Source organism: Salarias fasciatus, chromosome 4 (assembly GCF_902148845.1).
Source record: "Salarias fasciatus chromosome 4, fSalaFa1.1, whole genome shotgun sequence".
Taxonomy (NCBI): domain Eukaryota; kingdom Metazoa; phylum Chordata; class Actinopteri; order Blenniiformes; family Blenniidae; genus Salarias; species Salarias fasciatus.
This window is the reverse complement of record NC_043748.1, coordinates 10137481-10152418: the sequence shown is the minus strand read 5'-3', so window position 1 is coordinate 10152418 and position 14938 is coordinate 10137481. Positions and strand designations below refer to the sequence as shown.

At 42.0% G+C, this 14938-nt stretch overlaps 1 protein-coding gene across 1 annotated transcript; it reads right to left on the bottom strand.

Moving 5' to 3' along the window:
- Window positions 1-476: 476 nt before the first annotated feature.
- On the bottom strand, window positions 477-14724 carry LOC115387327 (E3 ubiquitin-protein ligase RBBP6-like). Its single transcript, XM_030089999.1, has 18 exons — window positions 14559-14724; window positions 12832-12937; window positions 10587-10635; window positions 10343-10381; window positions 10155-10237; window positions 9965-10058; window positions 9129-9271; window positions 8711-8874; window positions 8475-8578; window positions 8109-8273; window positions 7774-7925; window positions 7118-7260; window positions 6916-6955; window positions 6588-6839; window positions 6266-6394; window positions 3788-5794; window positions 2763-2877; window positions 477-2648 (listed from the first exon to the last, which is right to left on the bottom strand). Exons 1-18 carry the CDS (start codon window positions 14722-14724, stop codon window positions 1698-1700), a joined length of 4902 nt encoding a protein of 1633 aa, XP_029945859.1. The 3' UTR covers window positions 477-1697.
- Window positions 14725-14938: the final 214 nt, after the last annotated feature.

Below are 14938 nucleotides of genomic sequence, written 5' to 3'. Positions count from 1 at the left end.
GGGTACCTGACTTCCTGTATGATGAAGCGTGTCTTCCGCTCCAAAGATACGTGACTTCCGGTTTGGAGTGGAAGTTTGACGGCGCCCGTGGTCTACAGCTGCAGCCCGATGCTCTTGTGAAAAATCCACTCATCAGATTCGCCTTTAAAAGCTAAGTTTCATAACCTTTATCAAACCAAAACGGTGTGGAGAGAATAATCAGATCAATCTTTTTTCCTTTTTCTTCTCCAGTCAGTCCCACAGCGCAGAATTTATATTTAAAAATAAAAAGCGATAGCACCCTCTGGTGGTACACATTCAAGTAAATTAGATAAAATGTGGAGAAATGGACAGACTGATTCTTTTTGCACCGGACTTTGTGATAGTATATTCATTCATTTATTTATAATTTGAAAGGATTATTTTAAGGCAGTCGTTTCCTTGTATGTACAGTGGCTTTCAAACACATTCATACTTCAACTTCTCCACATATCACATTACAACCACACATGTAAATGTATTTTATTAGGATTATATGTGATAGACCAGCACGATCAACATTTATTGAAATGAAACAATTTAAGGACGGAAAATTATTCTTCAGATGCTATAAGCTGAACTAACTGGTCAAGTGCTGCAGTGAAAGTCTTTTTGTCCTGTGGTGTAACATAAATCCTAAATAGTGTAATTATTAACATGGAGATTTGGCATATCACTATGCTACTTTGCAGTAAGTTTCTTTCTGATCGTCGTTTTGCTTTTGATACAGCTGCAATAAAAATTTTGCTATGCACAGCACAAGCACAAGCCATCCAACAAATCTATGTTGCATGAAATAAAACTACAGGGATTCATTTTTAAAACATTACTCATGGTAAATTGGAAAACATTCTCATTATGAGGCAAGGCAAGTTTATTTGTGCAGCACCATTCAGGCACAAGGCAATCCACTCAAGTCAATACAAAAATTAGAACATTAAGCCACATAAATCACATTTTTGTAAACATTTCTGTCATCAATAGTTTTTTTTGCTTCAAACCTGAACTTGCTAATGCTTGCTGGGTAAATTAAAGTAAAATTCCTTCCGGTAAATTTCTACTCCTGGAAAAGAAAGGTTTGAAAAGAACATTTTGAAAAGCAAAATGAACATATAGTTTCATCACATATTTAAGGTACAGCATTGTCACCATTGGCACTATTGGTGGGAAAAAATAAATGCCTTGGAAGTTTCCGCTCCACAGTTCCCTTTAAGTCCTCCTTTTTTTTTTGGTCAGTACCACTGTCTCTAAACCAAAATGAAGTGATATCAAACTACAAGCAACAAAATGCATCTGTTCAGAAAAACCCACAGAACACTTTGTGCATTTCTTTTCTTCTTCTTTTAATTATTTTCAAAACATAAAAAAACTGAAAGATGAAGTCTGTTAAATTATTTCTTCAGTTTGTTTTAAATTAAACATTAAAAAATAAATATACAACAAAATCTGAAACCACAATTCACAGTATGTTTAAATGAATGTCTCTTCTCAAGGATCCTTGGATAGTCAAGGCATCTTTGGTCAAGAAATAAAAAAAAATTCAAGTAAATTTCACTTTTTTCATGATAACAACTCTTCTTTAGGTCTCTTTTTCAAGTCCAGCATGTTATGTCATCTTTTTTTTTGTGTATCCTGACCTCAAAGGTTCATGATGAGCCGCTGCTTTTGCGCTCCAGCTCTCATCTTTTGCCAACTTTGGTTGTTCCATCCCGTTGATAAAAGACGTCCTCCTCACGCTTCCTGACTCTTTCTGGCTCAGAAATGTCTCGATGATCTCGCCTCGATTTGCCGTCTATCTTTGTTTTATCCACTTTGTTTGGTTCTCTCTCCTTTTTCTCAGTTTTGCTTTCATTTCGATTTTTGCTCTGCATCCATCCCCGGTCCGCGGACTCTGCGGAGGATTCAAGCGGGAGCAGGTCTCTGTCTTTGCTGTGTCTGTGGGAGACGGGAGGAGAGGAGTGGTGAGTCCCTGCTGATCTGGGCTGGTGTCTGTAGGTCCTTGATGGATCTTGGTGACTGCTTTTCCAGGCTGGCGAGGTGTCTCTGAGGGATTTCTTTGGGTTGTGATCAGGGAGGTCGGCAGATCTTCTCCCTGTGCTGCTGTGTCTGCTTGCGATACTGGAGGAGCTCCGGTGGCTGGCCCCTCGCTCTCGGTTATGTGACGTAGAGGAGTGAGATGAAGAGTGTTTTCTCTTTTGTGCTGAAGATGAACTGCTGCGCTCCACCTCTCTATCCCTGTTCCTGACTTTTTCTTTCTCCCTTTTGTGTTCCTTTGATGTCTTCCTCTCCTCTTCAGTCCTCCTCTCTCTGTCCTGGTTGTGGTCTCTGTGTGAATACAACGGGCTGCTTGTTTGGTCTTTGCCACTAGAGGGAGACACATCCCGTTTTGATGCAGACAGATTGCAGTGTCTTTGGGCCTCCTGATCTTTGCCCATCGCCATCACTCTGTCCTGGTCTCTTCCCATCTCGGCTGACCTCTGCTCCTGTTGGCCATCGCCTGTCTCCGTTGGCCTGATGTTCACCGTCAGTGCCGGCTGGCTCAGAGCCACAGGAGGAGTGTCGGTGTGAACTCCAACCTCTCCTTCATCCTGCTCTTCCTCTTCTTCCCTCTCCCTTTTGGAACGAAACACCTGAGAATGATCAGATAAATGACACAGGACCATTTCTGATTTCATGTGACATAATAACATTGATATCGCACTGAAACATAAACGTTTTTGCATGAGCTGCTCTGACAGACATACCTGCATAAGAACCTGCTCGTTCTGGCCATCGGCAGCACGGCCCTGTGACTTTTCCGGCAGACTTCTCCTTTCCTGACTCTCTTCAGCCCCACATCTGTCCACTGCAGGGTTCACACTGTGTGTTCAAAACAAAGAAGCTATTCAACATGCAAAATACAGGAATAACAAGGTATTGCCTTAAAACTACCAAAACAACTTCTGAAAACATTGAAAACATTAATGCTGTTAAAGGATTATTCCAAACTTTTTCCACTTCCACAAACTTTGCAGCTTTTAACAGACATCATCGCAGCAGTCCTTATTATCTTTGCACTGCTTCCTGTTCATTTCACATGTATTTTCAAAATTTTATTTTACTTCTAACTTTATGTCTTGGTGTAGCTCTCGGCCTCATTAGTGAGATGTTGCAGTGCACAGCCTGTGACTCTCAGACAGGGCCAGGAGGTCAACTCAGGGTAACCATGCAGTTGCCACCAGGGCCCCTCAGCGTTGGAACAGCCTGCCTGTGGAGATAAGGCTGGAAGGATCTATCTTCCTTCAAAAAGCTCCTCAAAGCACACTTTTACAAACTTCTTTTTGAGAAATAATGTCATTAATACTTAATTTCAAATATACTGATAATCCCACCATGAATCTATTTGAAAACATAAAGTTTATAACATACACTCTATTTAAAAAAAATCATTCCTTTTTTGACATCTGCAGCCATTGAATATCTTTATTCTCACTGGATTTCTGTTTAATTTTGTTCCATCCTGTTAGCAAACACTGACATAAACCATTGTGTCAGACAGTCCTACAATGGTTTGGTTTAAATAGGCCTATGTATGAAAATAAACATAATGTCTCATGCACTGAGCAACATCTATCTCAGAGTTTAACATCATCATCTACTCTGATCGTTTCACCTCTCCGTTCTGAAGAAACGAGGAAATGCTGTTATCAGCTATGATCTCTTGACCTCCAAAGAGAGGGATTATTTTTTCAGAATTACAGGTTCTAGATCACAGCAACAAGAGACTTACTGGCTGTCTGCTGTGGTCAGTGGCTCATGCTGAATCTCATTTTTGCTCGTCTGTGGGGTCGGTGCGTTTGAGTCTTCCCCCCATGCATTTGTTTCCTCCATCGTCGTTTCACCTCCATTCTTCTTGAAAGGGTTTTCTTCTTCTGTCTGCAAACTTGAGATCAGTTCTTCCATCACTTGATCTTGATGGCTGATGCTCACCGTCTCTGCTTCTGTGATGTCGTCCATCTCCTCTGCACTCTTAAGTGCACAATGCCACAAGCTCAAGTCTTCATTTTCATCCCCAAACATTGGTTGATTCAACATTTCAATGCTGGCGTTCGTGAAAAAGGTTTGGTCCCATATAGCTTCTTCTGGCTTTGTTGCTTCTTCAGTCTTCTCCTCTCTGCCGGTCTCTGTTTTTCCATTTGCTTCCATTTCGCTCTGAGCTTGGTTAAACGTCTCCTCTTCAATAAGAACATGCTCTGTGTTTTCTCGTGTTTTCTCCTTAATGCTTTCTAAATTAGACAGGTCCTGTTGATCGATACTTTCATCTTTTCTTTTCACATCAAGGTTGATGTTGATGTTTATCTTCTTCTGTGGTTTTACCTTAATCCCTTTCTCCCAGATGTCCTCCTTTGTCCAAAGCAGTGTGCTCTCTTTTTTCTGCTTCTTTCTCTCGAGTGGCTTTGGAGATTCACTCCTGCGGCTCTCGGGATCTTGTGAGGTTTCAGTTTTGTGGCATTTGCTGCTTTGATGCTTCACAGCAGGACTCCTCTCTCTGTCATTTCTTTCTCGGTCTGTACACCTTCTGTTCCTTGCTGATCTAGTGTCATGTCCTCTTCTGCTTTCAGAGCTTTCTTTTTTATCTGTGGCCACCAAGTCAGCCTCTTCACTGGGCTTTACACTGTGTTGTCCATCCTCAACTCGCCCAGACTGTGAATCTTTGTCTGTCCTCGCTACCTTCTCCTTTTCCAGATTTTTCTCTTTTTTCGCTTTTCTCTCATGATTCTTGTCTCGACTTTTACCTGGTGTCGGGAGTTGTAGGCTTGATTCTAAAGCATCTCTGGTATTTGATACTTCACTCCCACTGATTGGTATTTCTGTCTTTAGGCTTTTGTTGTCTTGGCTTTCAGCTTTGGAGTCTGCAGCAGCAGCAGGAGATGATGACCTCTCCCGTCTTTCTACCTCCTGCGTTTTCGTCTCCTTTTGCTCGTGATTCAGGAGATCAGATTCCTCCACACTTTTCTGTGTTGGCGGCCGGTCGTCCACACCTTCAGTTCGCTTCATATGCGTAACTGGCAGGCCGCTGTTATTAGCAGTACTGCTCTCATGAGTCCCCGTTTGATTTCTGTCTTCAGACTGTGCGGAGAGGCCGTCATTGGACGACTGAGACGGAGGTGAACGGCAGGAACTGTTCTTGTGAGAGAGAGATGACCGACTGGGTGACTGAAACGGTGTTGAGTGATTCTCACTTGAAGAATGAGATGGAGAGGAGCTGCTGCAACTAGACGAGTCTGATGAAGAGGACTGGCCGTCCCTCCTGGTGGCGTGTCTTTCTTGTGTTTGGTGGTGAGAAGAAGAGGCTTGTGAGCGATTTGTCTCGTCTTTTTCCTCCCACTGAGGACAAGCAGGAGGAGGACCGAGTAAGGGAGCAAAAGGGAGCTGGTGGAAATGGCTGACATAGCTGCTGAGATATTTCTCGCACCACTCTGTGTACTCCTTCTTCCACTGCATGTAGCGCTCCCGGTCCAGCTCCAAGCTGCTGCTCTGTTTCTTTTGCTCAGCCCTCAAGTGTGTGCCTGCCGGGTCCCTTCTGGAGCGATCTGCTCGCCTCCTGCTGCTCGACGATGAGCTTTTGCTGTCATGGCGGCTTCTCCGGTGGTCTCTACGTGACTTGGACTGGTAGCCCGATCGAGGAGAAGATGAGGAGGAAGGCGTCGGTGAATGTGAGCGCTTGTAACCAAAGGTGTAGGAACAGGATGAGCGAGAGTAGTGGTCCCTGCGACGGGAGTTGGAACAGCGATGCCTGAAAAGACAGGAAAAAATATATATATAATCAGTTGTATGTATGTGTGAATTCCAACACACCAGAGATACATGATCCTCGTTTTCATCTTCGTGCTACGTTGAAATAAAATGTTATTTTGCAAAAAGATAAAAAGCAAACTGCTACAGTATAGCTGTTGAAATAACTGACCTTCCCCTCTATTTTATAAAGAATAAAAAACATTCTGTTGGAAATCAGAGATATTTCTATCTGATTTTAGTCTTTTCACCTCTTTGGAGTGTGGCAGTCTGAAGAAAAGCCACAGAGTAACATCTATATCTATACAACACATTCATATATTACTGTTTAAAAGGTTTTACCATACTGAAACGAAGCCATTAAACATGGTGAATCAAAGCAGATCTACCAATAAAAAGCTACATTTATAGCTCTGCAAACAGACAAACAAAGAAAATACAAAGACACCATAAGTTTTATCTGACAAAATACCTCGATCTGTCTTTAGATCTGGAGCGAGAGCGAGATTCAGAACGACTGGAAGAGTGAGAGAAGGACTGAGAAGACTTGGACTTGGAATGGGAGGATGAGCATCTGTTCCTGGATGTTCTGTGAGATGGCCTGCACGTCAAAGAAAAAAAAAAACAAAGGAGAAAGATAGATGTTACTTTCAGTTTATTCAGAAAAAGAAACATGTGGTTGCTGAGGATGCTCAAACACAAGAAGTGACAAACACTGGAACAGCTCAGACTTTGCCAAATAATGTTTTTATTGCTCCTAATCAGGTTGTAGGCAGAGCAATGACATTTTCTACCTTTCCTTTATCTGATTCCCGTACCACTCCTTGTGCACGGCGGGGGCGCTGGAGCAGAGGGAGGTGATGGAGGAGCCCTGGGGGACTGTGGGCGTCCAGATGGGTGTGGCAGCAGGGTATCCAGGAGGGGGTAGGTTTGTGTGAAAAACGGAAAGGGGAAAGGGAGACGGAGGAGTAGGCTGCTGCTGCTGCTGCTGCTGCTTGATGGGTTCATTCCAGTTGCCAGTGGTACAACCAGCGGAGGAAGAGGAGCTGCAGGAAAGACAGAGTTTATTCAGACTTTTAAACTGAATATTAACCAGTAACTTCAGTCAAACTGTTTACTGACTTATCCAGACTGGTTGATGGCTTAGAGTGTCCTGAGGAACCTGTGGAGTTAAAGAAAAAAAAAAGAAGTTTCAGGCCTTTGGTTTTGTCAGTCATGTTGCTGCTGTTACATATTGATCAATGCACCGAATAGTTAAGTACAATAATGAAGTAGACTATCAAATATGTGGAACGAAGAAGGACATAATGTGTTACACACTCACTGGAGGGCATTTCTTGGTCCATGCTGACGGCCTGCGGTCGCTCTGCCACTGAACTGGAGTTAACCTTGCTCTCCGGCGGTGTCAGCTGGGATGGAGAAGTGATCTGATCTTTGCTGGAATCGTGTGAAGACGGGGAGTCCTCCCTGAGAACACAGTACCTAGTGTCAATAAAACTGCTTCAACTTACTCAAAACAGACACTCAAATAGACGCCACTCTCAGCTCCGAGCAAAACCAAAGATGAGAACATGTGACGTCTTGTTGACAGTATGCCACATGTAGGAATTGTTCTTCAGCTATTGTGCAGCAGCCAGAGCAGCTTGAGGTGTTTCACCACTGCCCTCTGTTTGGAGTAGGCGGAGTGTTTGGCTGCAGCTCAGGAAAACTACGAGGCATTAGTTCATTTAACAGGCCAAATATAGACAAACAGAAGTGTGTAAACACAGGATGATACATTAAATCTCTGTCGGACAAACAAGAAATTGTTATTCAGTTTAGTTAATCCATACAGAGAGAGAACTACAAATACAATCAAATAGCAGCATAAAAAACAAAACATGGGAGAAATTTGAGCCCAAACTTGGACAAAGACATTTTTATACAACACAAACACAATGTGTGAATTTGTGAAATTTGTGTCTTCGTGTGTTGACATACTTGACTGCGATCTCTTGGCTGTCGTGCACGGACTGTGCGGAGAGGCTGGCTGTGCCGTGGGCAGAGACGGGACATGTTGCTGTGGGAGGATCCACACACACCTGAGATAATGGCGGCGTCTTGGCCGCTTCAGGATGAACCCGGAGGGACTCCTACAAAGGAAACACACACACACACAAAAAGAAATGCTAAGTACAAAGACAGAAGACTGATTTTAACAGAAATGCTGTCACTGAGAAAAAACGAAAAGGTAATTATTGCGTTTGTTCCTCAATCACAGAGAGTCTGACGTGTTTTTCCTCCTCCCAGATGAAACACATTATTATGAAGTTCACCTGCTGTCTGAGGTGTGAACGCTGAGGCCTCTGCTGCCGGCCGTGTCTGCTGAGCGGAGGCAGGGTGGGGACAGGCTTTGGTGTTGGATTTAAATTCTGGGATTGGGACGTTGCTGGTTGCTTTCTGCTGGCGTAGCCTCGCTCTTTCTTAAAAGTGTTAACAGCCTGTATTGACAGAAACAGATGAGAAATTAATTTCTGGAGAAACAGAAATAAAAATAAATAAATAAATAAATAAATAAGTTCCAAGGTACTGGTATACACATAACAGGAAAAAAAAAGACAAACCCCTTTTTGGATTAAACAAATGTGTTTATTCATCTTGAGCACTGATATCATCATACACTTCTGTCGTCCTGTATTCACCTGTCTGAGAAATTTATTGGCTATCAGCGTGTCAGGGGAGACATCTGACTGGCCGCATGTGGGGCAGACATGATCTTCTGAGTCCAGCAAAGCAGTGCGAATACCTGCGGGAGGCAGAACAAGTGTTGACATGTAAAGACTGCAAGAGTATTTGCCAAATGCCGAGTCGGCATGATGATCGCAGAATGTGATGGCATGCCTGATTTGATCAATTCGTGCTCGTGCGAGATACTAACAGTCGTCGCAGTAGCTGTTTCCACAGCAGGGGATGACCACGGAGTCACACAGCAGGTCACGGCAGATCAGACAGAGGAGCTCGTCCGGTATTGGGTCCTCTTCGCTTTCGGACTCTTGCACAGAAAATAGAGGCTTTTCCTTTTTACCAATAGCATACGCCTCACTGCAGGCAGACAACAATTTTAAATAAATGGATGAACTTTTAGTCACTCAATCACTGATAACGCGCTTTTCATGAAAGCATCTACAAATACGCCAAAGATTACGAGGATGGAATCTCTCATGAGGATTAATAGATTTAAGGTACACATTTTTGACAAAGATCTCTTAAGCAAGAAAGAAAACAAGTCTTTATTTCCAAATTCCATGAAAAAACAAAACCGAAACAAAAGCATGAAGTTTTTTGTCCACACTCACGCGTCTATGACGGGAATGGCATAGCGCCCACAGCTGGTGAGCATGGCTCCCTTCATGCCGGGGTCGTCCACCTCAACCATAAAGGACCGAGGGATGCCCGTGCTCTTCTTTATCTTCACTGGAGTCTCAGCACTGGGATTTTGCTGGCAGACACACACACACACATCCATAGTTAACACCGTGACTGGTTGACAGTTAATGAGGTTCTGGTTCAAAAGTGGCACTCACACTCAAAGACTTTTCAGCCATAAACAGTGTCTTTGTAGAAGTAGCTACCTATTTGTGTTTGTGTAGACTGCACATCTTTAAATCAGAATTAAGGATGTTTTTTGTTAGGTGCAACGAATCAATCACACAGGAGTCATGAGCAGCAGTAATTCAGCAAAACATTGTTCCACAGTCTGAATTGAAAAACAAATGCATGCATGCAATATTCATTAACAACCCTTTAAATCATAAATGTAAAATTTTAGTATTTAACTCAAATATCTTTGCACATCAACAAAAATAATTAATCTATGTTAGAGAGTACATTCAGTTTTAAAATCAGAACAACTGAAGGGGCGATTCATGAAAACCAGTTTGACAAACCTGAAGAGTGACAAACTATTCTGGATGACAGTCTCATGGGCTTAAGATTTATGAATTAAAATAGAAAGAAAAAAAAAGTGTTTTCAAACTAGATTAATGTGGGACTAATCCTGAAATCTGGCAGACATGAAAACAATCCTTTGTTGTTCAGACTCCAAAAAGAATTTGGGATTTATTTCAAAGTTCCCCAGAAAATTGAACAGTGTTAGAAGATCGTCTGAATCAGAGACATCATGGATATTCACCCCGATTGTTGGACAGTTCCTGATGTGGTGTCCAGAAAGTCCGCAGCGATAACAAGTGTAGCTCTCAGGAAGGTTGCCGGGCTTCTTGGTCAAACTGGAGAAAGAGCAAAGGAATCAGAGAAAAGAAGATGACAAGAGAAAACAGGCAAAGTATCCAAAGGGTCAGAAAGGTGTGACAGACTTGACTCACTTCATGGAGTCGCAGACAGACTGACTCATCATGACTTTCAGTTTATCCTCCTCTGGCACATCCACATCAGCCAGGTTAGTCATCTGCAAGTACATGCATAAATATTAGGTTTCAAATAGACGTCAAGTAATGCTTTAATAGAAATAAAGTACATGATAAATATGAAAAATAAAGAAGTGAGTGCATACCTTAGAAAACAAGGACAAGGTTGAATTCTGGTCATCCACCTGTTGAATACAGATATAATCAGTTTGATAAAGGTTAAAATAAGATATGGTTAAAATAAGAATATTCTCGATGAGCTCCTGATATGCATTTTGTGTTTCATATCAGTTTTGAGAGATACAACATCACATGTAATAAGGTGTACATCACACATTCAGAAGTTCATTTTGCCATTCTTTTGTGCCACTGGGGGGTTTGGCTACATACGGCTCTGCTGGGTCCAGAGGCTCGGGGAAGTTGGACGTCAGATCGCTCACTGAAACAAAAACAAACCACAGTCCTCAGTGACAATGCAACCGGTTCCTCATTTCCAGTTAAAAATACCAGCCTGCGTGCAAATATACAGAATGAGCATTCTTACTGTGTGTATTTGCCAATAAGTGAGAACTTCCTAAAATTACTTTCAGTAAAAATGATCCAGGACAAAAATCCACTGTTGAGCTCTCAGTCTAAAGTTCAACTAAAGATAATATGAGGCTTCAGCCGTCTGTCGGAGCGATCTTCTGCAGCTGATCTTTGGGGAATAAATTTCTTGACTGTAAAACTGCTGCGTAAAGACAGCACTATACAAAGGATATTTAATACTACCAAGTCTAACTCTGGAGGACGTCTCCACCGTTTGTGAAATCAAACATTTTCCTAAAGTAAACTGACCCAACAAAAGTGTCAATATGGCCTTTTTGTTTGTCCCCGAACGACTCCGGGCAAACGCAAATTTGTTTGGCTTAACTGTGAGTGGAGCGATACAAGAATGTAGGGAGAGAGGAAAAACTCCACAACCAAGGAACTATTCCCCAATTATTAAGTAACTGAATGATACACCGTTTCATTTTTTACTTTTGGTACATTTAATGTGCAACATACCAAAGTGTCCTTAGGTAACCTAAAAGCCACTCTTCACAAATGTCATTCTGAAATCACATAAAGACTGCAGCAATTACTATCTATATGTAGCCTTAAAGTGGATTTTGGACAATAGACTGCATAACAATCCAAACATTTTTGAATAAATACATTTAGTATATGAGTTGAAACATACCCAGACTGTGGTTCAAACAAGTTGTAAAACATAACATGGATTTTTGGCCGACTTTTCCTCCACTGAAACTAAACTCCTAAAGTGACTGTAACATATTGTACAATAAAAATGTATTAAATGCTGATGTTTTTCTCCACTGTAGCTCCGGCTGTTCAGAAATGAACGTGCACTGTCACACAGCATCAGTCTGGGTTTAAATCAACTTCTTTCTTGAAGAGCTGTGTCGAAACTCCTAAATGGAACACAGAGTCTGCATTCTAAGTTTACTGAACTTGTGGAACTGAGAACTTTGAGTCATGTTAGAGTTTTGTGTGCTTTTCACAGCACATTAAACTTTCAGGAACAGAAAGCATATGCAAATAATGGAATGAAGATAGCCTGGTAGTAGATACGCATTATTGAAAAAAAAAATATAAATACACTGATTTATAAACTTGATGCGTTAAAAAACAAACAAACTATGAATCATGTTTGTCATGACTGGTCTATTTGGAGATGTGTTGTGGTTGTGTGGGGAAACTTCTGAAGGGGAGGGTTGGTATTTTGCATTGGATCTTTCCCATAGAGTTAAAACACGGTTTAGCCCTCATTCCTCTGCCGGGGGGGTGCATGGTGCTGACGGGGCTAATCACATGACCGTTAGTCTGTTCCAGTGAGGTCCTGCTTTCCAAGCAGAAAACCCACAACACCCCTGGCTCTCCTATGTAAGCCTGACTAATATCTGGGTAATCCCTGACTGTGTCGTGTAGGTACAGATAGATACTTTCCTCCTTTCTACTAGTTTTTTTATTACAGAAACTCCTATTTTGGAATTTATTTTTTGTTCATAATGAATTGCTGTTCCTGTGTTATATTGAATTGTCTTAATTTTTCTTTTACCAAATAAATAAGTAAATCATGTAACCGTCCATTAGGGATACAGGAACTAGCTTCAGCATAGATCCACAACTGTGTTAAAGAAGGGCCCTCCCAACAATATGACTTCACACTTCAACAACAATTCATAAGAATGAAAACCAAATATTCAGATTACAAAAAGTTTAATTTCTCTTTCTGTATGGTCAGGTTATGAATGTATGTATCTGTGTAGAGTTTCTTTAGAAGTCCTACTGATTAAAACTGCTGATCTGGTGCTTAAATGAAGAAAATATTAACACATTTCTTTCCACATTAAATTAGCCACCGACTGAGGCCAAACTACTTGATCTCCACAAACTGTACCGAGTACCTTCTGCTGTCACACTTGCTTCTTATCAAGCTCTTGTAGGCGTGACAATGAAGGTTGAGTTGTAAGTGCCAGGGTGTAGCAGGCTGAAGGAGGGTGGAGCTGCTCGCTATCTCAAGAATATCAACACTGATAAATGGTGCAAGAAAGCAGCTGCCAACCCCCGCCGCTCTGAAGTGAACACTTACATGTTGTTGGCCTTGCTTTTCGAGCTGGGCCTGGCTCCGATGGTGGGGATCCTTCTGACGATGACCGAGGAGCCTTTGGGGATCACATCGTCATCAACTGTGTACTCTGAGAGAGAATTACACACAAATGGAAGGTTTCAGTATAATGATTTCATAAAGAACAACATTTTATCCGCATGAATTATACAATAATTTCTCAATTCAGGAGGTATCGAAAAGTCAATTATTTATTTATTGTAAGTATATTATTTCTATTATGCGTTTTGGTTATGTTGTCTGGGAGTGGCAGTGTTGAGATTATTCACAGGGGACTGCACTGTTTTGGTAAGAGTCGCAGACATAACAACACTGAGGCCAGTGATGCAGCAGTGAAAGCTACCTGCCTCACTAATGCCAGAAACAAAGCAGTCATGTGAATATGAAAACAGGCATGCTCAAAACTGAGCATGAATAAAACTTATTAAAGAAGTTTACCTCTTGAAAATGAGACCGAGCATCTCAATGGCACTAGCTGTACAAGTAAAGGTTAAAAAACGAAAAGACGCTAGACCTTTGAGCACATTTTGAGCAGCACAAATTCAAATTATCTGTTGCTTTTTTTCCATTGCAAAAGTCAAATAAAAAGAAGCCAAGCCATCAGAGACTATATCTTGTCTGAGGATTATAGAGCTTCTGATCATCTTGCAGAATTTTGTTATTTTGTTACTTCACAGTTTTTTTTGGCCATATTGTGTCTACATTTGTTTTCTGTGCCACGTGTCAAGTTGTTTCTACCTTTTGCTACTTTATATTTCTCTGTGATCATGTTGATCCCTTCAATATTCTGTGTCACATTTTGTTCAGTTTTGTTTCTTTTACTGATTTTTTTGTGGAGGAGAGGTTGCTCTCTTTTCAGCTGCATTGAATCTTTTTTGTAAACTTATGTTTCTTTTTATTTTGCGTTGTTTGTTTGGTCTTTGAAATGCACTGTCTGGCTCCTTCATCACACACTCTCATAATAAGTCTTAAAATACTGGAACCAAATGGATAAAGAACATTTTTTCAAGAGTTATTTGAAACAGTTCACCTTCCAAATCTCAAAATAATTTGCAAGATTCGATTCTCGGCTGTTTTCTGGAGATTTGCATGACTGCTTTGACACTTCAGATCACTCTGAGTCCAGAGAGTTGAAGGCCACGTGACTGAGACAAAGATTCCACTTCAAATTTACATTCTAAATTTATTTCACCAATACTTCAGTCAAAACAAGCACTATTACCATTTTAAACTCATCACAAATTTATATGTTATGAGTGCAGAAAAAAGTGAAGAATTGACTGAAAGTGTTGCTTATTTTGCTTTAAAGGTGTGTGTGAGCGAGAGTGTGTGTAGCTGCACTCTAACCTTATGGGCATGCCTCCTGAGCCTACCTTAGCTATATTTAACCCACATCTCTGCTGGGACCTGCACACACACAGCACAGAGGACCGATCCGCCGCCATCAGGTGGTTTGATAAGTTCACGAGGCAGCAGGAATGCGGTCTATTCTCCGGCACCTCTCTTTTGTCCCGGCGTGACTTTTCCAGACCCCCCACCGCTCTGTCAAAACCGCAGAGAGGCGGCGCAACCCCCGACCCAATCCCACCAAACAGCTGACACTCACCACGTGTCATCCAAAGTTCACACCAGCCGTTAAAAGAAAGAAAGAAAAAGTCGCCATAAAAGCGCAGTTATCAGTCCTTTATTACCTTCCTTGGTCTGAGCGTTGGTGATGTGCAGGTCGCAGTTCCCGGCTCGCAGCTTCTCCTTGCACATGATCTCCCTCTTCAGCTCACTCAGCGTGGTGTGCGGGCCGTCAAACACCAGCGTGTCGTAGCTGAGTTTGGAGGAGAATTTGTAGTGCACGTGAGCCATGATCAAAAAAAAAAGCAAGTCAGCGGAGCGACAACTGTCAGCTTCTCCGTCCCCGCTGCGATCTGCCTCGGCCGCGGCTCTGGGGATATCAAGTCAACTAGCAGGTGTTAGCAGCCGGTTGCCAGGAGCGTCACTTGTCCGCGGCGCTCATGAATTCTAAAGTGAGGTTCACGGGTTATCATTTCCCGAAATCTGCCGGGACAGCGGCAAAGAC